General features: G+C 50.1%; 1 protein-coding gene across 1 annotated transcript in view; it reads left to right on the top strand.

The window, feature by feature from the left end:
- Window positions 1-350: 350 nt before the first annotated feature.
- The window catches only part of SLC12A8 (solute carrier family 12 member 8), a 57,119-nt gene continuing 35,659 nt past the window's right edge, over window positions 351-21,810 (top strand). The window contains exons 1-5 of the mRNA XM_076343010.1: window positions 351-378; window positions 5,182-5,399; window positions 6,206-6,352; window positions 9,292-9,483; window positions 13,080-13,311. Of these exons, the coding sequence (XP_076199125.1) occupies window positions 5,331-5,399; window positions 6,206-6,352; window positions 9,292-9,483; window positions 13,080-13,311 (640 nt within the window). The 5' untranslated portion in view covers window positions 351-378; window positions 5,182-5,330. The remainder of the gene's footprint in view (window positions 379-5,181; window positions 5,400-6,205; window positions 6,353-9,291; window positions 9,484-13,079; window positions 13,312-21,810) is intronic.

The following is a 21,810-nucleotide window of genomic DNA, read 5'->3' as shown; positions in this document are numbered from 1 at the left end:
AATTAGTTCGGTTTCCTACATTCAGCGACGCGCGTGCCGCTGCCGAGCGCTTTGGCACTGAAGTGCCTCAGCCCCCCCCCCCCCCCCCCCCCCGAAGAAATAACCGGCGTGTTCCCTGAGCGCGAGTGGAAACCGTCAAAAACACGTAGATAAGCCTGAGCAGGTAGGCAGGGGGCTCCCCGCCGCGGAGGTCCAGCTCCGTGCCCGGCCGCAGCACGGCCCGCCGGGGCGGCGGGGGGGGGGGGGGGGGGGGGGCAGCGCTGCCCGGGCAGACGTGGCAGCCGCCCGGGGCCGGCCCAGCGCGGGAGGCGGCGCCGCGGGAGAGCGGGCCGGGGGCGGCGGCCGGCGGGGAAGGAGGGAGGGCCCGGGCGCCGCCAGGTGAGTGGGGCCGGGGCGGCGGGGGCACCCGCGCCCCCCCCCCCCCCCCCCAACGGGGCCGAGCCCGGGGGCGGGGGGACAAGCCTAAGCGGCGGGGGCAGCCCGGGGACCGCGCAGGTGGCACCTTGCTTTGCTTTGCCCGCTGCTCCCTCCGGCTGGGGCATTGCGGTAGCTCGCTGGGGGGGGGGCGGGGAGAGAAACGGGGGAAAGAAAAGGTAAAAAATAAAAAGGGGGGGGGGGAAGGCAAAAAAAAAAAAGTAAAAAAAGCAAAAAAAAAAAAAGGCAAAAAAAAGGCAAAAAAAAAGCAAAAAAGCAGGAAAAAAGTAAAAAAAAGACAAAACAAAAGCAAAAAAAGGCAAAAAAAAAAAAAAAAGAAAAAACCAGACAGGGAAAAAAAGGAAAGCAAAAAAAGGAAAGCAAAAAAAAAAAAAGGAAAAAAAGCAAAAAAAGGAAAGCAAAAAAAAGGAGGGAAAAAAGCAAAAAAGGCAAAAAAATAGAAAAAAGCAAAAAAAGGAAAGCAAAGGAAGGAAGGAAAAAGGCAAAAAAGGGCAAAAAAAAAAGGGGGAAAAAACGGCAAAAAAAGGAAAAGCAAAAAAAGGAGGGAAAAAAGGCAAAAAAAAGGGAAAATGAAAAAAAGAAGAGCGAGCAGGTACTTGAAGCGTTTTCCGGGAAGGGGTGGGCACAGCCCCGGTGCGGCGATGGGCCGAGCCGAGCCGGGCCGGGCCGGCAGCCCCGAGCGGGGCCAGCGGGCGGAGGCACGACCGTGTTGGCACCGCCGCGGCCTCTGCAAAACCAAAGCCGTCTGACCGCACCGGGAAGTTAAAGCTGCTGGGGTGAGCCCGGGCTTGCTTCCCACCTCTCGTGTTCCGCAGCGTTAGTTACGCTGCAGAGATAAGTAAAAACAAAAGGAGTTTGGTAATTGTCCTGGCTATTGCAGTAAATGAATAACTGGGAATAACCGAGCGCTCGGATGTGTGACGTTACCTTTGCTGCACTGATGGCTGCTTTATTTCCCCTTAATTCCTGCCTTCCTCAGGGTCCCCTAAATTAGGTGTTTTTAAGAACTTGACCTGGAGAGGAGTTGAGGGGATTTATTAAAACTAAAGTGCTGTTGGCTCCTGGGTCCCTTGAGGGAGGGAGGCTTGAAGTACCTCCTCTGGCAGGGACGGAGGCTTCGGAGGTCGTGGGACCACACGCAGTTGTGCTTGGGAAGGCGTTAACCTTTCCTCTTCAAAATCAGCCAGCTGTTGAGTAGCTCAGAGCAGCGACGCTTAGCTCAGAAATTGCTTTAATGTGACGATTAATAAAATATTATTGCTTTGAAAGGATGCGGAGGGCACAGAAATGTCATCTGTAGGAATCTGGTTTTGTAATTAAATATAGAAGTGTCGCAGGAGAAGGAGACGAGCCTTTGTAATGTTTCTGCGAGGAGGTTTGCTGATGCTCTTCTGTTCTCTCTAGTGCTAAACGGTATGGAAAGTTTAAAACAAGCGTTCTTCTTTAATTTATAGACTGGTTAGCGTCTTTGGCAGAAACTTTAGGAAAAGTAGTATCAATTAACTTTTGAGCTAGAGGCTCGCTTATATTAGAGGAAAATTGTGCCTGTTTGGTTTTTTTGGCAGACTAGCCTGTATAGCAGAAAAAGCTTCCGCTGGGTTGGTGACCTAGATAGATAATACTGCCGCAAAACATCTCTGTGCTGTGCAGTAACTTGGAAACCACGCTGCGCTGGTAGCATGCTGCATGGGACAAGAAGGCGGCTCCTGCCTCAAAGACTTTCCACTTTCAGACCCTAAACTGCAAAAATACGTGCACGTCGCGTGGATCGGGATGTGGCTGCGCATGCAGCGTCCGTGCTGGCATGTTTGTTCAGCTCTCGCTTCTGCGCTTTACACCCCTTCCTGTGTTTGCTTCGGTTACCTCGTAGGGCTGAATGGTTCCATACGTTGAAGAGGGATGTAAACAATTGCAGGATTAAGTAATAAGGTATTGGGCGGTTGGAAGCGCCGCAGAGGAGCAACAGTGGAGAGGCAATTTCCTGCGATTGCGGAGGAGAAAGCTCTTACACCAAGGGGAGCGGGGCTAAGCGGAAAGGGCACGGAAGCACAGGGCAGGAGAGGGGTTTTAACGCTGAGAAAAAGGAAGGAAATTGTGAGATAAGGGGGTTTAAATGTCTTGGAGGGTAACGTTTCCTGCAAGGTGAGCTCCAGGTCTGAAATCCACGCGTGGAGCCCTTCTCTCTGCATATTGCAAGTTTCAGATTGATAATACGGGTGCATCAAACCTACCCATGCTGTTACACACAGGGTGTGCTGAACGAGCGGCTTCAGCCACCCTGAGCTGCTGCAAGGGGTCGGGGCCACCTCCTTCTGGGCTCCCTGGGTGGAGTGGTTTAGGAGAGCTGGGGGCTGCAGGGCTGCAGCCTCCCTGTTCTTTCTACATCCAGCTGGAACTGCTGTGAAAGACAGGAGTTTGGATGACCGCAGTGAATCCTTTACTGAGTGAAATCTCTGGCGAGGAAGGGCTGCGTTGGGGAATCTTAGGAGAATATGGCTCTTCAATTGTAATCTTCAATGTTGTGTATTTTCTTCCTTTTTTTATTACTATGGCTATTTGCATGAAAACATGAGCTTTGTTTCTTTAGAGTTCATCTGCTCCTGCTGCCTTTGCCCTGCTTGAAGCCCCAATCTCCCTGTAACAGCAACCATTTGTGATATTGTGAAGGGTTATTTGCTTCAAAAAGAGGGGAGGGAGCAGCAGGGAATCAATGAACTCTTACGGCTTTGGTGCTGCATAACTGGCCATGTGGACAGGGTGAAAAAAACCCTCACGTGCTGGCCATTGTACCCCAGCTGCAGGAGACCTTCTGCAGCTGAAACACCGTGGTGGAGCAGTGGCAGCATTGGTTATTTATTACAGGGTATTTAAAAGTAGACTAATAAGGGCAGGATCATAGAATCATAGAATCATTAAAGTTGGAAAAGACCTCTAAGATCATCGAGTCCAATCGTCAATCCAACACCACCATGCCCACTAAACCATGTCCCTAAGTGCCTCATCTACTCATCTTTTAAATACCTCCAGGGATGGGGACTCCACCACTTCCCTGGGCAGCCTGTTCCAATGTTTAACCACTCTTTCAGTAAAGACATTTTTCCTCACGTCCAATCTAAACCTCCCCTGGCACAACTTGAGGCCATTTCCTCTCGTCCTATCGCTTGTTTCTTGGGAGAAGAGACCGACACCCACCTCGCTACAACCTCCTTTCAGGTAGTTGTAGAGAGCGATGAGGTCTCCCCTGAGCCTCCTTTTCTCCAGGCTAAACAGTCCCAGTTCCCTCAGCCGCTCCTCATAAGACTTGTTCTCCAGACCAAGTGGGATTCAAGAGCTGGGATTCAGACCGTGATGAAGAAATCCTGAGTGACCCAAAGTAGTTCCTGTGTGTCTCTGTCCCTGTGAAATGGGAAAAGCACATTTCTGTTGGTTGTCTTGTCTCCATAGCTTGCAAGCTTGAGGAGTCAGAGATTCCTACACTGTGCCCTGGTAAGTTGGGTCTGTGGTCTCAGATAAGGTGTCCAGCCATTGGTACAAGCCTTGTGTGATCATGGTTGGTTCTTATAAGCATGTGAGCTCAACTGGCCAGGAAACTGTGTTGGCCCCAGGAGAGCCAATGATCCAGACAAACTGCCCTCTCCACAGCTGTGGAGCATGTCTTGCTTCCCTCTGGCTGCAGCCCTCTGTGTTACCTAGGCATGGTGTAGCTGTGCTGAGAAACAGCCAGAAAGGCTCTGTTGGCAACTGGCATGGGAGGCTGTGGGCAACTGGTTGATGGCCATCACAAGACCATTTGGGGGAAATTAAGACTTGCAGCCAGCTGGAGGGAGGTGTATAAAAGCCGCTCTCCACAATTAGAGGGAGATCTTCCTATGAAAACCAGCCCACGGAGGAGAGGAACCAGCAATTTTGAGGCAGAGGAACGCTTGTGCTAGCTTTCCCCGTCTGTAAAGATGTGTTAAGTTATCTTTGAAATAAAGCCTGATGCTGCTTTCTTGGTACGTAAATGGTGTTGAATTAAGCCTGACCCACTGCCAGAGCCTGCCTGTGGCAGGTACAAATTTGAAGTCGGGCCACTACAGGCAAGATGACTGTACCCCCAAGGGTGGGTATGACCATGAAGAAAGGCTCCTGCTCATCGGTGCAGGGGATGTGGCTGAGAGCATGAAGAATGCAGACTGTGGGTCTGTGGTGGTGGACACCTTCAGCTGTTCCAGTTCTATCTCTCTGTCATACTGGAAGAGGGTCATAGCGGGGTGACGAGGTCACTTGTCGGGGAGAGGTTACATCGGCAGGTCTCTGGTTTGCAAAAGGTACAGCTGAAGGGGATGTGATCAAGGCTGTGAAGTGATTAGTGGTGTTGGGAAGTAAATAGTTCATGTGTCCCATGTCACTGGAGGACAGGAGCATGCAATGAAATTACCAGGCACCAGATTTAAAACCAATGAAAGGAAATACTTTTCCCAGACAGCACACAGGGAAGCTGTGGAGCCAGTGCTGCAGAATGCTGGGGACGCCAGGGGTGTGGATAGATTCAGAAAAGGCCACCAAGGGCTGTTAAACATGGGGCTGATGATAGAGCCTGTGCCGCGGGCAGGCCCTGGGAGGGTGCTGGGGGAGTATTGCTCTCTGCTTGCTGTGGTTCAGTATCTGCTACGAGCCGCTGTCAGCTCCGTCTGAGTAATAGCCTTGTGCTTCTGCAGACTAAGAAAGCAACAGTTATGTCTTCTGTCTTTCCTGCTTTCACAGTAAAGTGCAATAAAACCATGAATCTTCTACAACGGAGCATCCAGCACTGCAGGAATTTGACCAAGGAGAATAGCTGATATTCTGCTTGGATCAGCCTCCCCTGTTGTAGAGCTGCGCGTTGGGCAGGCAGAGGCAACGCGAAGGATACGATGTTCAGCCTGAATGGTGCCAGAAGTGAGGGATATGTCCAAGAGCTGTTCCACGAGGAAGCACAGCAGGTATGCAGGAGAGCATTTCCCTTCATAGCCCAAGTTTCCATCTCCGTGGTCTCTGTACCTACTCCTGGTCACCTCTGTGGCAGGTAAACAGGACTGAAGTAGCAAAACTGCCCGTCTTTTTGCTACGTAAACCTGAGATGTATTATTTAGAAAGGGAAAGAGGGGACTTGGTTTCCAGAGGGCAGGAGAGAGCAGTTGCAATAGGAAAACTGCTGTTTCCCTGGAGTTTCAGGTCTCAGGTCCAGCAGCTCTGAAGTTCTCTGGTGCCCCAAGTACCAGAGTCCCGTGTCTCCTCTAGAAGCGTAGTGTCCTGGTCAGAGATGACTGTGTGTGATGGGAAGACCATCTTAACCTACTCTGTCAGTCCCAGTTGGTCCAGCCTCATTTGTCATCTCATCTAAGAGACTTCTCCAGTGCACTGAGGACCCTGCTTGTCTTGGTGGGGTGCTTGGCAGGGACAGAAGGAGAAGCACAGTGTATAGCTGTAGGCTCTGTAAAAGACCCCTTGAATCGTGTTTTTGGTTCATGTAACGTTGCCAATGGGGTTAATTCGGTGAGTCTGAGTAGGATTCTGTTGCTGCTTATCCTACAAGAATATAAATAGGGTATTACAGGGAACCCTCTCTTTCAGGGCCCAGGGATCCCGACAGCTCTGCTGCACCTTCGTCTTAGAGACAACTTGCAGCAAAGTGGTGTCTTAGCAGCTGTTGGTGGCCATCCCACTGTTGGTGGCTGGCTGTTGCACCACTTCTACAGCCTGCCTGTAAAGCATGAGAGGTAAAACTGAAGGCTCTGCTTTCCTTTAGGTATCTCAAACACAGACCAAGCCCTGGTGGAAGATCCAGCTGTTTGTGTGGGAGCCGGTGCTTTTTGGAACATGGGATGGCGTCTTCACCTCCTGCATGATCAACATTTTTGGAGTAGTTCTTTTCCTGAGGACGGGATGGCTCGTGGTGAGTGAGTGCTGACTTGGTTGAATGTGTGAATAGGCATTTTCCTCCTCACCTCCTTACCTCGTATCTCCATGACCACCCAAGTGTTTTGGATTCTGTGCTGTTCATTGTAGGTGTTGCTTACGTCCTCTGGTATTTTGTAGCATTTCAAAAAGTTCCACTAAAATGTAAAGCTGAAGTGGTCTTTGTGAGTGGTTTCCTATTTTAGCTTTAGGAAAGAAAAAGAAAAACACAACAACCAACCTTGACAATGAACAGGGACACCCTGGTGTTGTATTGTTGAGACAAAATAACCGCTTTTCAGGTAAAGCATATTGCCGTAGTTACAGCTACTCAGCCATCTTCCTAACACCACTGAAGCAGGTCTCTTCCAAATGTGTCAGTGTTAGAGTCCCCGATGTCTTCAATGGAGAGTCCTCAGTCAGGTGAAATTGTCATCGCTGTCAAAGGGACTTCCACTTGTGGATCCAGAACAGTATCTCACTGAGGGTCAGAGCCTGGAAGAGTCTCTCTGCTCCCCTTCTCATGCAAAACATTGTGTTGTCCCTTAAAATTTCCCCTTAGAAGAAGGAAAGCTCCCCCAGGGACAGGTGGGATTTGAGCGTCGGGCAGAGTTTGTGTCACAGGCACGAGTTCGTGTCACAGGCACGGTGGACATCTTCCAAAAGGAGCAGGAAGACACTTGCGTTGTAGACAATGCAAGTTTTAGACAGGAAGACACTGTATTGAAAATTGCTTCACTGGAGGCTTTGAGGGGAGCTGCAGTCGTGGTGGTGGAGAAGTCGGGATGATTTTCCTAGCTCCCTTTTCCTCCTGATCTTATTTCCTCCATGTCTCCTTTGAAAGCAAGTTACTGCTGGAGCAAACGCAAATAAAAATAAAGCCAGTAAATAAAAGAAAAACTGAAACAGCTGGAAGCTAGCATAAAAGGGAAGGGAGGAGAAGTCCCTTTTGGGTTGGCAGAGAGCTGCCCTGGCAGAGGACGGTCATGTGTCGAGCTGTTCGCAGAGTCAGGCTTTTGCTATAGATTTCCAGAGCCGGGGCTGGTAAAGCTTTGCAATTCCAGGAGACCCTAATCTTGCTGAAATGTTCGACAACTATTGTAAAGCTGCACTAACCCCTTCCAACACGCATGCATAAGTAAGCATCAGTGTTTAATGGGGGCTTTTTCTTCCCACTTTCTCTGCTTGCTATTGTTGCTGTGAGTCCAGCCTTTCTCCCTGGTCTTCGTGTTAACCCTTTCTTCTGTGGGAACCATTGAATTGCCCATTAACTAGCTGCTGCCATAGCCTGGTGCCACCAGCAGATTCTGGAAAAGCCCAGGGCTACGTGTATGTTTGCATATGTGTGCTTTTTTTTTTTTTTCTTTTTTTAACTGAAGCGTGTTGTATTTATTAACCCTATTAACCTGAGGGTAAGCTGTTGAAGAAAAAGAACAATTGTCCTTTTAAAAAAGGAGTATCGGGTTGTAGCGGGCTGTGGTGCTGACCCAGCCAGCAGCTGCGTTTATAGCAAACCTTGGCTCCATTCCCTACTGACCAGATAAAGCCCCTGTCAAAGGCAGCGGGATGCTGAACCAAAATAGGATTTTATGATGATAGCAACATCCTGGATATGTTTCTGTTGTTTCACAAAAACAAGAAAAGAAAAAAGAGTCTGGGATTTCAACCAACCCCAAAGCTGAGGAGCAGCCTTTTAGTGCTGGTGATAAACAAACCCCATCAAGGCTAGCGTGACCTCAGAAATGAGCATTGCGGGAGCAGGAGGAGAGGGAGCGAGGCTGGAAAGGAGTGATGTGGACATGGCCTGTAATATGAGTAAAGACAGGAGAAGGGAAGCCAGACGTTGACAAAGTGCTGGGCACTGGAGGAGATTTCTGATCGTACAGTTGGAATCACTGTGCACTGGACTGAGCGATTTGTCAGCAGGGGAAGGTGGGCTGGAGCATGAGGGAAAACTTTTGACCCTGGAAAATAAATTACAGCCATGTGCGAGAGCGTTGGAAGGTCCCGAGCTCAGAAGAGGTGCTTGAATGCTTTTGGAGGTACTGAGCACCTTCTCTTTCTGCAAATCCGACCCAAACTGAACCCCCAAAAATAGAGGTGACGCTGGCCCTTAAAGCTGCCAACAGGGACCTGCAGCTGGGTTTGTTCAGAAGCTTTTGCTCTTCACCCCACAGCGAGACCGTGGCTGGTGCAGCAGCTCCTCCCGGGGCCCTCCCTCCGTCCCGAGCAGGAATGAGGTTTTTTTCAGCGGGGCTGAATCCTCTGCACAAAACTCCCCCGAGCACAGGGAGAGCGAGAGCCACCTGCCACTCGGCGCACGTCCTGCAGATAAGGCCCCGCGTGCGCTGGTTTATGAGAGTGTTATTTATCTTCCACGCTGTGTTGCCTTTGGGGTTTTGTTCTTTGGTATCTCATTGTTTGGGAGGATCAGAGTTTTTAAAGGTAAATGTTCTGAAAAATTAAAATGCGAGCTTGATGCTGTTAATACATCAGCTGTCGCAAATCCCAGAGGTTCAATTTCAAAACTACTTTTTGTTATGAAAGTGGGTTTTTTTTAAGCATGTCATTCTAAAACATGCAAATAGGCGGTGATCCCCTGCCCGTGGTGGCTGAATCATTGTTTGACCTCGGTTCTTTTTAAACCAGAGGACAAAATCAGTGATTCATGCAGGAGCGTGGTGACAGAGCAGAACCTGCTCGTGCAAAGGTCTGTCCAGCCCCAGGGCGAGGCAGGTCTTCTTCAAAGGGGCGCTAATAGGAACTGTAAATTTGGCAATCTGTTATGTTAATAAGTAGGGGTGTGTGTTTTTCTTTTAACTTGTAATGACTCCAGATTCATTGATCACTGGTGGCTAGAAGCGGATAGGTCCTTTTTCTGTCTCAACAGAGCTGGTGTGAGTTGATCTTTATTTGATTTCTTTTTTTTCATTCCAGGGAAACACTGGCATTGTAATGGGCATGTTTCTGGTGTCCTTTGTCATCTTGGTTGCCCTGGTGACGGTCTTATCTGGAATTGGGGTGTGTGAGAAGTGCAGCATCGGAAGTGGAGGAGTCTACTCCATGATTTCTACTGTCCTTGGAGGTCAAGTAGGGGGGACCATTGGCCTCCTTTATATTTTTGGCCAGGTAATAAAAAAAAAAAAGTTATTTAAAGAAAATTTAGAAACTTTGCAATGCAGATACTAATCTTGTGCTTTCCTGCCACAGGAAGCAATGCTCCAAGTAAAATCCGAGTAATGCTCCAGTATGCTGGACAGCATGGGAGAGCACCACAGGGAGCATTCAGCCCCGCTCTGCTCCCCAAGAGCAAGCCTGTAAATGGCAATACGCCGCCTGGCATGGGTCACAACGGTGGAGGAACTGGGTGTCTGAACAAGCAAACCGTGCAGGACATGCCCTCCCATCCCAATTTACCCCCATTGCCAGGACATGCCCTTGCTGGCGAGAGATTTGACTTAAACCGAAGCGGGAGAGGCCAGAGTGGCCACCTAAAGCACAGCGAGCAGCTGTGGGTTGGCAGGTTGGCCTTGGTGTGCTCCCCGTGTCCTTAGGGACCAGGCAAGCCTTGGCCGCTTCTCTGCGGGAGCCAGCAGAAGTGGTGCTGGTATGGGAGGAGAGCTGGGCAGCAGTAAGGGCCACAGCTAATGGACTTCTTGAGATCCAAAAGTCACAGTTTTGGGTTTTCTGAAAGGCCCCAAGGAGCCATCATGATGGTAAAGCACCGAAATACACAAGTAGTAAACATAAAGAATAGAAAGTAATCTCTTAAACCTGCAGTTACTTAACCCCCTCCCCCTCTAAAGATGTTATGAACAGTATAAAATGTGGTGAGCAGAGAAGCATTTTTATTGAGGTTTGTTTTTAACTGACTGGCTTGCAGCAATCTCTGAAAACCCTTAAAAACCCCCAAACCAAAAATAATCCCCTCTTCTCCTTTCACTCCAGATTAAAAGCAAGTGTCCATAAAATACAAACTGAACACAGTTACAAGCCAAGATATGGAAATGGGCCACACATGAGAATCCTTCCTGTCATATTTTCCACTCTCCCTCTCCAAGTGGACCCCGTCTGGGAAAGCAATCAGGTTGCAGCCTGTCCTGACGGTCGTAAAAGCTGGGCTGCGGCAGCCCCGGCCCCTGCCTAGGCATCCCGTGCGCACGGGAGGCTGCGGGGTGGGAGCTGGCAGCTTGCTTAGGAACGCTTTGCCTGCTCCCGAAAGCTGATGCCTTTCTCTTCTCTTTGGCCGTGTTTTCTGCCCAACATGCTTTGCACCAGCTGCAGGCTGCTCCCCCGCTACAAGATGCTCATGGAGCACTGTAACCTGCGTCACGAGGCGAGTCCAGCCAGAAACGGGGGTATTCCCCATTCCCTGATCTGACTGGGGCAAGTGGGGAATGACTGGCCACGTGCTGCTGATGCCTTGGGAGATGAGAGGTGGCTCAGTGCCCTGGGGCTGCTGCAGAGGTGGGCTCCTGCTGCATCAGCCAAGGTGAGCTGAGACCCGCTTGGGCTTTGTTGTCCTCCTGGAATGCTCCTGAGGAGAGGCTTAATCAGATTGCACTAAACGATGCAGCATGCGTCTACTAGGTCCTACGGAGACCGATGCGTGTTTGGTCACCGCAGCTCTAACCATGAGGCCGGGGTTCGGTGCTTTTCTCTGCAGTCTCCTTTCCTGGAGTGGTTTGCAGTAAGACCTGTCTGTGCAAGCAGAGGTTTTCCAGGGTCCAGCCCTAAAATGCCAAAAGCAAAGATAGTGGCAGCGCTTGTCTGGGTCTTGAAATCAATTATGTTCCTTGCCCAGCAAAATGTGTGGTTTACAAAGGCTTGTAAGGGACCGATTTCTGCAAATTTCAGCCTAGAACTCAGTTCTGATTTCAAGACAGGTAGTTGATGAGAAACCAGCCCGTGTCACAGTGCCACTGGGGCCCTGGCCATTGCTGTGTGCGGAGCAGCAGGGTGTTTGTGGGCACCCAGCTCCTCCATTCTGCAGGTGATGCTCATGGTTCATCAGAGGAAAGGCTTCAAGGAGACTTGCGGTGCCAAGACTGTCAGAGGCTTGCTCCGCTCTGCTCCCTTCAGAGTGTCCTTGCACATTGCCGTCCTTGGCGTGAAAGGAAAGAAAACTTATTTAGTTAAGAAAATTTAACTTCTTCAAAAACTGATGCTGGTCAGGTACAGGGAGTTGGGGTTAGGTGATACTGCTTTCTGTCTACAGGGCTTTTCCTCATGTGAGCGGCAAGAACTGCACCTGGTTTTAATGCGTTTATTGGAGCTAGATTCTGTTTGGGGTTTTTTTGGCTTCAGGTCTCAAGTGCAGTTTTTGTGGGTGCTCCAAGCAGAGCTGTGCCGGCGCGGGGTGTTGTCCTCTGCTAGCTCAGGAGGGACCTGTTTTCCGGAGAGAGCACCCGTGTAGGACATGTGTGGTCCACTCAGTGGTGGTGTAGGCCATGCTACACACAAGTAAACAAGAATACATCCACTTATTTGGGGACTACCCTGCAGAGTCTGAGACTTCTCTGGTGGAGACACTCACGGTGGGGCTACCAGCGAGGAGAAGGAGAGACTTTCAGGGTGTAGTTCACCCGATCTGTGCTAGGTGTCTTCCTATGATGGAAGTGAATCCTTCTCCAGGATCTCCAAATTGTAGGTGTCCGAGTCTGAACAGGTGAATCCCACGCACCTTGCTTGCTGAAAACCATGCATGAACCCGCATATCCTGGGTATGGATCAGGTTGTCCCGAACACCCTCAGTGGAGCGGTGGTGGGTCGGTCCAAGGGGGATCTGCAGCAAAGGAGGGGTCTGCTCTGACTCTTGCTGGCTTGGGTGGGGGTTTTTTCCCTTCCAGTCGTGTGGGAGCCATGCTTCACATCCCTCAGCCGTGGACGGGGATAGTGGGGTCACAGGACCCAAGGTCACACCACCCGTGCCGGTGTGCAGCTGTGTGCCCCAACCTAGTTTGCCGGGGATGCCATGCACTGGAAAGGGCTGTTGCTGAAATGTCAGCTAGTGGGAACCTCTGGAGGGAAATGTCCTGGTATTTAGGATTGCTGCTCCACTGTGGGGTTTGAGGCCTGAACCTGTGCTGCAGATGTCCCATCCTGCAGACTCTCAGCCACCCGGGGCAGAGCGCATGTCCTGCCCTGCAGCAACACAAACAAGCATCTTTCCCAGGAGCTCAGGGGGCATGGCTTGCACAATGCATTCTCCTCAAAAGTGCAGGCTCCGTTCCAGCAACGAGATGGGGAGCCAGTGAAACATCAGACTTTACATCCAAACTAAACAGCGAGTTAAAAATAACCCCTGGGAGGCAATGAAGGGGGAAGCAAACTGCTGTTCTTCAGGCAGGTGTTGAACTGGGACCCTTTACTTCAGAGAAACAGAAGAAGGGAAGAAACTTAGAGGTTGACTCATCCTTTTCTCTCTCGGAGAAGCCAGTGTGGTTTCTCCTGGAGCATTAATGGAGGGTAAATTTTAAAGCCAGTGGAAAGTTGCTGGGCCCTAGCACCCGGCCTTCTCTGTTTACCCGGGCAGTAGGTATGCTGCCTGGCAGTGTGCTGTCTTACAGCAATAAGGTTCAGTCCCTGTAGGCCAGAGTAACTTTAAAGATTGTATTGTGACAGCAAATGTCTGTCTGAACAGAGACCCCCCCAGCCCAGCATGGGGGCTGTGGATGGGGATCCCTTGTTCTCCCACGGGGCACTCACAGAGCTCTGTCCTTCAGTGCGTTGCAGGTGCCATGTACGTCACTGGCTTTGCAGAGTCCATCGCAGATGTCCTGAGCCTCAGCAACATCTGGGCGGTGCGCGGGATCTCCCTGGCTGTCCTGCTGGGCCTGCTGGGGATCAACCTGGCCGGGGTGAAGTGGATCATCAGGCTCCAGCTCCTGCTGCTCTTCCTACTGGCTGTCTCAACGCTGGACTTTGTCATCGGGTCCTTTACACACCTTGATCCAGGTAAAACTGGGGGTTCAACACATTGGGGTCAGGAGGCATTAATCCCGCAGGGTTTTCTTCTTAGGTGTCTTTGTGAAGTTACACATCTGGACAGAGGTAGAGTTCAGCGCTTCCAGACATGTCCCCTGTCCTTTGGTACCAATCTTTTAGAGGCAACCCATAATTTTGCAAGGAGTAAGTATTTCTAGAGTATGACTGAAGATGCCTTATTAATTTAGGTGTTTAACCGCAGGAATCGAGCTCTCTATATGTGCACTTGTTGTACTTGTATTGCACTCGGAGGTTTTCTAACAACAGAGAGTGGCTGTGTTTGCAGTTGCTCTTTGTAGCCTTCTGCTGTCTAACCCCGCGTTAAGCATTGTGCCCATGAAAACGGAGGATTGTGACTTTGTATTAAGGAGATCTTCTCCCCAGAGACCCCTGAGGTCACTTAGACCCTGGCTGTGGTGAGCTGTGCCACCAGCGCTGGCCCCAGGTAGCACACCACTGGATTTGCTGCCCAGGGCCATGCTGGGGAGCTGAGGAGGGAGCTGGGTGGGCTGGGGCAGGTGACTGCTGGGGTTTCAAGGAGCCATGGGTGCAAGTCTCCCCCGTTAACCTTCCCCAGCCTGACTTCAGCCTGCAGCGGCGGCTCCAGCTTGGGCAAGGTGGAGGTTTGGGGCTCCCACCTGCGGCCCTGCTTGCATCCCGAGCCCCCTTCCCCTCCCTCCATCCTCATCCCCGAGAGGTGTTTGCAGGGAAACACATCTCAAGACACGGGGAGCTGCGGTGGAAGGGGTCCACGAGTGCTGCAGTGGCCACTCCAGCAATAACAAAGTGTAATTAGCTGAGTAAACAGAAGGTGTCACCTTTTTCTTGGCTTCCCCTGTGTCCAGCAGCACCTTAGGGGGTTGCAAGTGACCTGCTGAAGTCAGTTTAAAGGAAAGATCTTCAGTTTTGATTTAGTTAGGATTCACCTGTCAAGTTGGGTGGCAGGAGGTGAGTCACGTAGGTGTTCATAGCACCGATGGCATGGCTGTGTTTTCACACTGCTGTGTTATTTTGTGCTGCCGATACGGTGTACAAGGACGATGGGGTGGGGGTAGAAGCCGCTGCACCAGCAGCTGCTCCTCTCTCGGCGAGAGCCTTGTGGAAAGGCGTTTGCATTTTATATTTAGTATGTAAGAAATGTCCCAAATGAAAGTGGCAAAAGTCTCAGCAGACACTTGCAAACGAGAACGAAGCGAGGACGGTTGTGCTCTCTGTGGCATCTTTTGCGGAGAAAGCAACTGACCTCCTCCAAACAGCTGCATTTCATAGGAAGTTGTTTCCTAAAGGAAACGGGGGGATGGTGGCGTTTGCATTTCGGTGGTGCTCGGAGGAGACCTTTAATGTGGACCTAGAGACCTTTCTAATAGTAGAGAGAAAATGAATGCTTGGCGTGAGAGCTGATGGTAGGAAAGTGAACATGGGACCAGGAGGAGAGAATTAGAGGAATACAAACGTCAGCAGGAAACATGCCCAAGTTGAGGTCAATGTAGTTGTCTTTGATTTCCTCCATTGCCGAGTACTACGTCATTTTCTTCTGACAGAAAATAGAGAAAGGAAAGGAATGAACCAGTTGAGCATTGCAGATGCTGCAGTTTAGCCATGGCTGGCTAAAGTGAGGAGGGTTTCCAGGGTATGGAAGAAGGTTGGGCTGATGGTGGCTGGATCCAAGCCCCAAACACCAGTACCCCAGAGCAGCGCTGCCCATATGGTGGGACCTGCGGCCGTAAGGCTGGTTGGGGAGAGCTGTGGGTTTCTCTGCTTTTACAGACAGCTTCCGTGTGAGAGAACGGTTTTGAGTCCAGGCTGAACAGTTGGTTCCTCCCAAGTCCTGCATTTCCCCAGAAGGCCTCTGAGTGGTGTGTCAGCACCAACGGTGAGCGCTGGGCTTCAAGAATCCTTCTGTCTTGCATGCTTTCTGCACGGCATGGATGGATGCTTGTCTCCTGGGTGCGATTGCACCCGTCAGCAAAGCATCCCTCCTGCAAGGCAGCGCAGGAGGCTGTGGGTGGGATGTGCAGGTGTTGGTGAAACTCCGTTCTCGAGAGTTGGTTGATGGCAGTGGTGGGGTGCGATGCATCTGAGCCCAGCACCTGGGGAAGCATTTGAGACCCCTTTGGGGTGGGCAGTCAACTGATCACCTCTCCGCAGCCTTCATGTGCGTGCAGTTGTTTTGGGTTTGGTTCTTCCACTGCAGCGGTGACTGAGATGCGAAGGGCAGCGTGCAGGGAGAGCCACGGGAAAGGTAATTTTTGGGGACAGACCTGTGAGCTGGAAAGATTTCAGCTGACATCTTGCCTGGGTTGCTTCCTTGTTTTATGACACGTTTATGGGGTCTCAGCTTGCAGCGTCAGGTCTCGGTCTCCGAACCTGTAAAATGGGCCTCGTGCAGTCATCTTGCCTTTCCTGCTCCTACCATGGCAGCCTTTTCCCTCACTTCACATTTCCAAGTGCTGCACACATACCAAAGGACTGCGCATCTGCCAAGCAGCAGTTATTTGGATTTAAATAATCTCCAGGAATGCCTGTCCATCTTGAAGGTCTTAAATGACTGCCTTTGTGTGGTTGCACTGGGTGGAGTCCCCTGCTCTTCTCCTCATTCCCTCAGCTCACACCCAGGCACACACCAAATCGGATATTGTCCAAGCACTCACTCCCTTCCTGTGGTTTGCCTTTATTTTTAGTTTGAGGACGGAGCGTGTTTACACAAAAGGGGGCTTCTCAGCAGGGCTTCCCGCTGCTTTTTCTCCTTTTTTTTCTCTCTATTGCTGTGGCTCGCTCCCACTCCGAGAGCCGGCTGGGCTCCTGCAGCCCGGAGCTGGGGCTGGAGGAGCTGAGCAGTTCCAGCAGACAGGGACTGCTCAGGGTCGCTTGTCCAGATGCTGCGGTCCCTGCTGAGACTGCAGGCAGGCCTGCCTGCCTGCCTGCTCCCTGCCGGGCTGCGGCTCCCTCTGCCTGGCCCTGAGGGCTTTTGCTCCTTTCCGCAGGCTGCCTGCAGGGTGGGGTGGGACTGGCTGATTTTTTGGAGTTAATCCTAAATCCTCCCCTTGGCTCTGGCTGGCTGGCACTTCCCGTGGGGATGGGTCAAGGTCCCAGGCTGGGATCTTGGCCAGGGGTGGGTGGCGAGGATAGGGGCTCCCTGTGCTGTCTGAAAACCAGCCTCTTGGAGCTGTCTCCAGCCACTCACCTTAAAATTCAGTCCCACTTCCAGAAATGGAGACCCCCGTGCTCCTTCCTCGGGACGGAAAACATCTGTATTCTCTTTCTCCCTAGGCACAGCTTAATGCTTTTACCAAACCTAACGCAGGTGAATTGAAATCAAGGCAGCACTCGACTTCACGACCCATAATCAAGACCCAGAGCTTGCTGCATGGTAGCAATGCAGGGTTTTCTTGGCTTGCGTACGTTTGCGTTTTGATTCTGGAGGTCCATACCTCAAAATCAGCCTGAGTTATTTTGGGGGGAGCAGTGAATGTAAAGGAGAGGATGCTCCTCTCCATGACCAGCTCCTCAGAACAGTATGTGAAACTTTTTGGCCTCTTCACGTCCCGAACGTTAGAGTCATGGAAAAAGAAGATAAGCCCGCCGTTAATGCCCACTCTTTTATTTTCCTAGCATATCTCTGCTAATTTTTGTGTAGGGTGACTCCCAAATACTCCCTTTCAATTAGGCGCCTGCTTTCCTGTTTTGGCAGTGGCTCTCAGGTGCCCTGTTGAAGCAGAGTGGCTGTAGGAGTGCCGGGGGGGGGTGGTACTGGGGGGAGAGCTGGTGTTAATTTGATTGCGCTTTGTTGGGGAGATGAAAGGAATCGCAACATGAGCAAAAGAGGCCTGACAACAACCTCTTAAATGCCTGGGGGGGGGGGGGGGGGGGGGCGGGAAATAAATGATTTTGTTGGGAATTCATAATTGGAGGGTGGGAGACTGACCCCTGGGGACCCCCAGGGCTGGGACCCCCCGTCCTGCAGCAGACAGTGCTACGTGCCTGGGGCTGAGCCCCTCTCCTCCCAACTGGGGAACCCGGGTAGTTCATTTCTCAGGGACACGGGGAGGCTTGAAAGGCACGTTGCTGTCAGGGTGCTTCTGCTTGGGACTATTTTCCATGCAAACCACATCCTTTGTGCCACCCGCTTCAGCTTTAGCTTCCCAAAGCTGCTCACACAGAGCCCAGAAAACCCATTTATTATCCTTACTTCTTCCTCCGAGGATGAGTCCTTTGGAGGATTCATTCCCTTCGGGCGCCCTGCAGACGAGCCGGGGGAGCTGATGCTCTCCCGTGGGTACCACTGGTGAGGAGCTGTGGGAGAGGAGCTTCATTTGGGGCTGCTCCAGCAGACAGGGAACCTGCAATTGTTAAAGTGATTTATGTATATAAACACTCTGGTGGTGTAAAGATGCCTCAAATGGTGCCTCAGGAGCTTTGATGGATTGAATTAATTAAATGTATTCCCACATATTTAATAAGAAAGTGATCAAAGTGTCCTAATCGGTGGCTTTTGCTTGGCTCTGGGTTGTTTTATTTTATTTTTGGGCACGAGGGGTGTGCCCCAATTTCATAAGAGAGGGTGCAGGAAGGATGTGTGTGTCAGAAGATGATCTGCAGCTAATCCCAGAGGCTTTATCCAGGCTGATTACTGACTTCCTGGCCTGAGACACATCTGGAAACTGGCATCAAATTCCAAGCAGAAATCACTGAGCAAGCGGCAGCAGAAAAAAAATCCCACTTTGCTACCGAACAAGGTAGACACCATGGTGAATAAAAGCAGGAGGCTGCTAATACGCTCTTTATTTATTAAAAAACACGGGATTGCTTTCCCCAGGTTTTTCCAATTATAGCGCATTGAATGGCCCTGACATCACTCTTGAGCTGTGGCCAGCCTATTCAACAGTCTGGCGAAGACATTTATTAACTGGTTACCTGCCAATTGTCTGGGCTAGGAGCTGCGGAACAGATGTGTTTTGAAAAGTGATAACATTGTTAGGGGCCTTATTTAGATAGTGAGAGGAAAGCTACACCATTCTGTCCAGGCTCTCTGAAGTAGCTATTTAAAGCAGTTTATTTAAAAAAAAAAAAAAAAAAAAATTAAAAAAAATTAGGTTGAGATGTAACTTTGCTGCGTGGTTCCACTCTGCAGCCCTGTTTGTAGGTAGGTTTTCACGGTGTTTCCTTGCTGGAGGACACCCGCCAGTAGGACTTTGTTGAGGAGCAGTGGTCTCGCCTGCCGGCGGATGTTCGGAGCGCCGGTGCAGTTGCTGCTCGCCGGGGGCCGGGGCTGGCATCCCTGTGCCCCTGCTCCGCCAAGGCCAGGCGGGATTTCTGAGCCCACTGCCCTGAAGCATCTCCCAGGAGGTGGGTAAGGAGGAGGGGAGGAGAGCTCAGGGCCTGCCGGTCCCTGCCCTCCTGCACCTGCCGGGCTGCGCTGGGGATGCCATGTGCATCTAACCTGCTCTTAAAAATTTCCAGTGATGGATCCTCCGCTGCATCCTTGGGGACCCTGCTCTAGTCACAGCTATCTCAGGCTAACCCCCACTTTCTGCAGCCAAAACCCACTGCTTTGGGTCTCTCGAGGACTTGGGGACCAGCTGATGTCCTTCCTTTCTGCATTAAACCACCTTGCTTGGAAGACCTCTTGTGCTCTTCAGTCTTCTCTTCTCCAGGCTGCACCATCTGAGTGGCCGCATGGGGCATGGGAGCGAGCTGCCTTCTGCTGCGTGCTGCCGAGGAGGAGGAGGGTCCTGGCCTCGTTTGACACCCTAAAACGTGCCACTGCTCGGTGCCATCAGGGCCAGGCTGGCCTGGGTCCATCCCTGGAGCAGGAGAGGGTTTGCTGAGGTTGTTACAGGTTTAAACTTGCTTAATATGTAATACTGCTCCTGATCTATACAGGAGATTTTGTACACAGTTAATTTAACCTTTAATTTCTTTGCTGTTTCCGTGTGAGGCAATGCTAAGCTTGTCTTCCTAGACCTTGTAAATAAATCCTGAAATACCTCGGCTGGCTTTGTCCCCGGCTAGACGCTGCCTTCACGTGGGCTTTCCCCACCCGCTCCCCCCATAAAACCTCCCGTGCAGGCTCTCTGTTCAGCAGCAACTCGTTTAATGCTAGGGACCTAGTAAAACCGACTGGCTTGAGTAGGATGTATATCATCCCATAATCTCTCCATCTCTCCCTGTTGCTGTGCTTAAACGGGACAGCTTTATTTAATTGCATTGATTTTTTTTTTTTCTCTTTTTTTGGTGCCACTACATGATTGTTTTCAAATGATGGAGATATTTTACCTCCTCTTTTTTCATTCCCCCAGTGTTTAATTCCAGTCACAGTTCAGCTGTGCCCTGAATCAGCTTTCCTTATTTAGGGATTTAATTTATGAAGATAATTTCTAGATATTAGATTCATTCTCCAGCTGCTTCACTTCTAGTTTGCATTCCTCTCCTAGGCTAAAGAGAAAACTTTGCTTGGGATGTGGGTCCTTATCTACTGTTCATCATCATCTCTGCTGGCTTGTATTAACAATTTTTGGCCTTTTTTGGCTGTAGGTAAGAGATTTTAGCCTGGTTGTACCTTCACTGGCCTGGATGACGGCCTGGTGGTTCTTGCTGGCTTTCTTTTCTACTCAAAGGGGAATGCATTCATTGAAAAATGTGATTTTGGTAGGGAAAATGTATTCTCTGACTTAAACTCAATTCAATTAATAGTTTCAAACAAACAAACAAACAAAAAATCCTTTTAGGTGACAACATCTTGCTCAACCTTCCCAAAATCAAACATTATTTGATTTCCAGTTTGATTTGCAGTCTGAAACTAGACTTGAAGCTGTAGCTGTGTGTGTTGTATAGAGGATAATAAAACCTCCCAAAAATAAAATCAAACTATAATTTTGGACACAGAATCAAAAAAATCAACAAGTAGAATAGTTTTCTTTTGAAATACCATTGTCATCTGGGATGACAGAAGTACGGGATGCTCTAGTCATGAGTATGGTAGAATACTCTGTAGACCGTGGTAGAAGACTCTGTAGACCATGGCAGGGGCCAGTGGATTATGCTACATTTTGGTTAACTGCTTTCTTTTGAAAGATGGGGATTTGATCGACTTGGATTGGGCTTTGTCCCAAGCAATACACAGAATAACTCTGAGTTAGAAAGGAGGTCACTCCAACGAGTCCAAAGGATATGTGTCATCGCCGCTGCTGCTCAACTGCCATTCATTTTCCTCCAATTGTTGTGCCTTGACTCAGCCTAAATTCTGATTTCTCAAGGTTTTTCATTGGAGAAGTTCTGCAGAACCTCCCACAACCGGGGACTCTGGGTATGACTTCCAAGAAATACCACTCTATAATTAATAATAATATCTCATTGATGCAAACTATTTTCCTAGAAAAAGGACGAAGCAAGGAACGTTTTACTTCTCATCCTCTTTGTAATGAATAAAAAAAATTTCTGCTGAACAAGCCAGGTAGTGGATACCGCATCAAAAAATAAAATAGTAATGAAGGATTTTATATATTATGGCAAGTCTGGTGCTTAGCATTAAATAATATAAAACATAAGTTCAATTTATAAAGTTGAAATACCCATGTTAAAATATCTTCCTTTTTTCTCCTAACCAAAACTTCAGATTTTCCACCTGCAGCAAATATCCATTTTTTGGCTTTTTTGCAAAAAATAATTAAAACCCACCAACCTGTAGAGACAGAATAAGTGCCAAACAGCTCTACTAGCTACTTCCACAGGCACATTCCTGAGTTTTCCTTTATTTAAGCAGTGCCGAGGTGCTGGGCTTTCGTGATGAGGAGCTGCCCGTGTGGGCGTTTTTGGGCTCTGTGTGTGCTCTTGTGTAAGCCGGTGGTTTTCCACTTCTCCATCCTCCCGAGAAGCCAAGGTGGAGATAAAGCAGGCACACAGGGAGTTGGGCAGAAATTGGCGTTTCCTCCCACCCAGCCCGGTCCCACAGGAGGCGTGATGCGGCTGGGGAGAGCTCAGGGGGACCGTAGGCTGCTTCGCGATCTGAGAGGTGACAGCATCCCCCAAACGAAAATTGCCCCATTAGCTAAATATGAACATCGGAGACAGATTTAAGCAGCTCCCTTTGTTTATTCTGCCTTTTGTGCTGTTTTTAGCTGTTGGCCAGCACCCATTATTGCAGGTCCATTGGCTTTAGGGAGAGGAGGATGCTTGTGACCTGATGGGCCTTGTGGCTGGGATGCTGCATGAGGAGATCGGGGATGGAGCGTGAATGCATTTACCAGAGGGGGAGGACGTGAATACTTGGGTTCATCACATATGCAAAGGACTGATGGTCCCTGAGCAGGTTTTTTTGCAGATTTTCTCAAACAGATTGCCTCCTGGCATTTCTGCTCTAGGCTTTCTTGCTCGCTCGAGGGTTTTCACTGCACAAATCCCATGCTCCTCCATCCCTCTTGTAACACGGCAGACCATTGCACCAGCCGGTCTTAAACCTCTTTCCAAGAG

The sequence above is a fragment of the Aptenodytes patagonicus genome, chromosome 6 (assembly GCF_965638725.1).
Source record: "Aptenodytes patagonicus chromosome 6, bAptPat1.pri.cur, whole genome shotgun sequence".
Classification (NCBI taxonomy): Eukaryota; Metazoa; Chordata; class Aves; order Sphenisciformes; family Spheniscidae; genus Aptenodytes; species Aptenodytes patagonicus.
The sequence above is the reverse complement of the archived record's forward strand: the minus strand, read 5'-3'. Positions and strand labels throughout refer to the sequence as shown.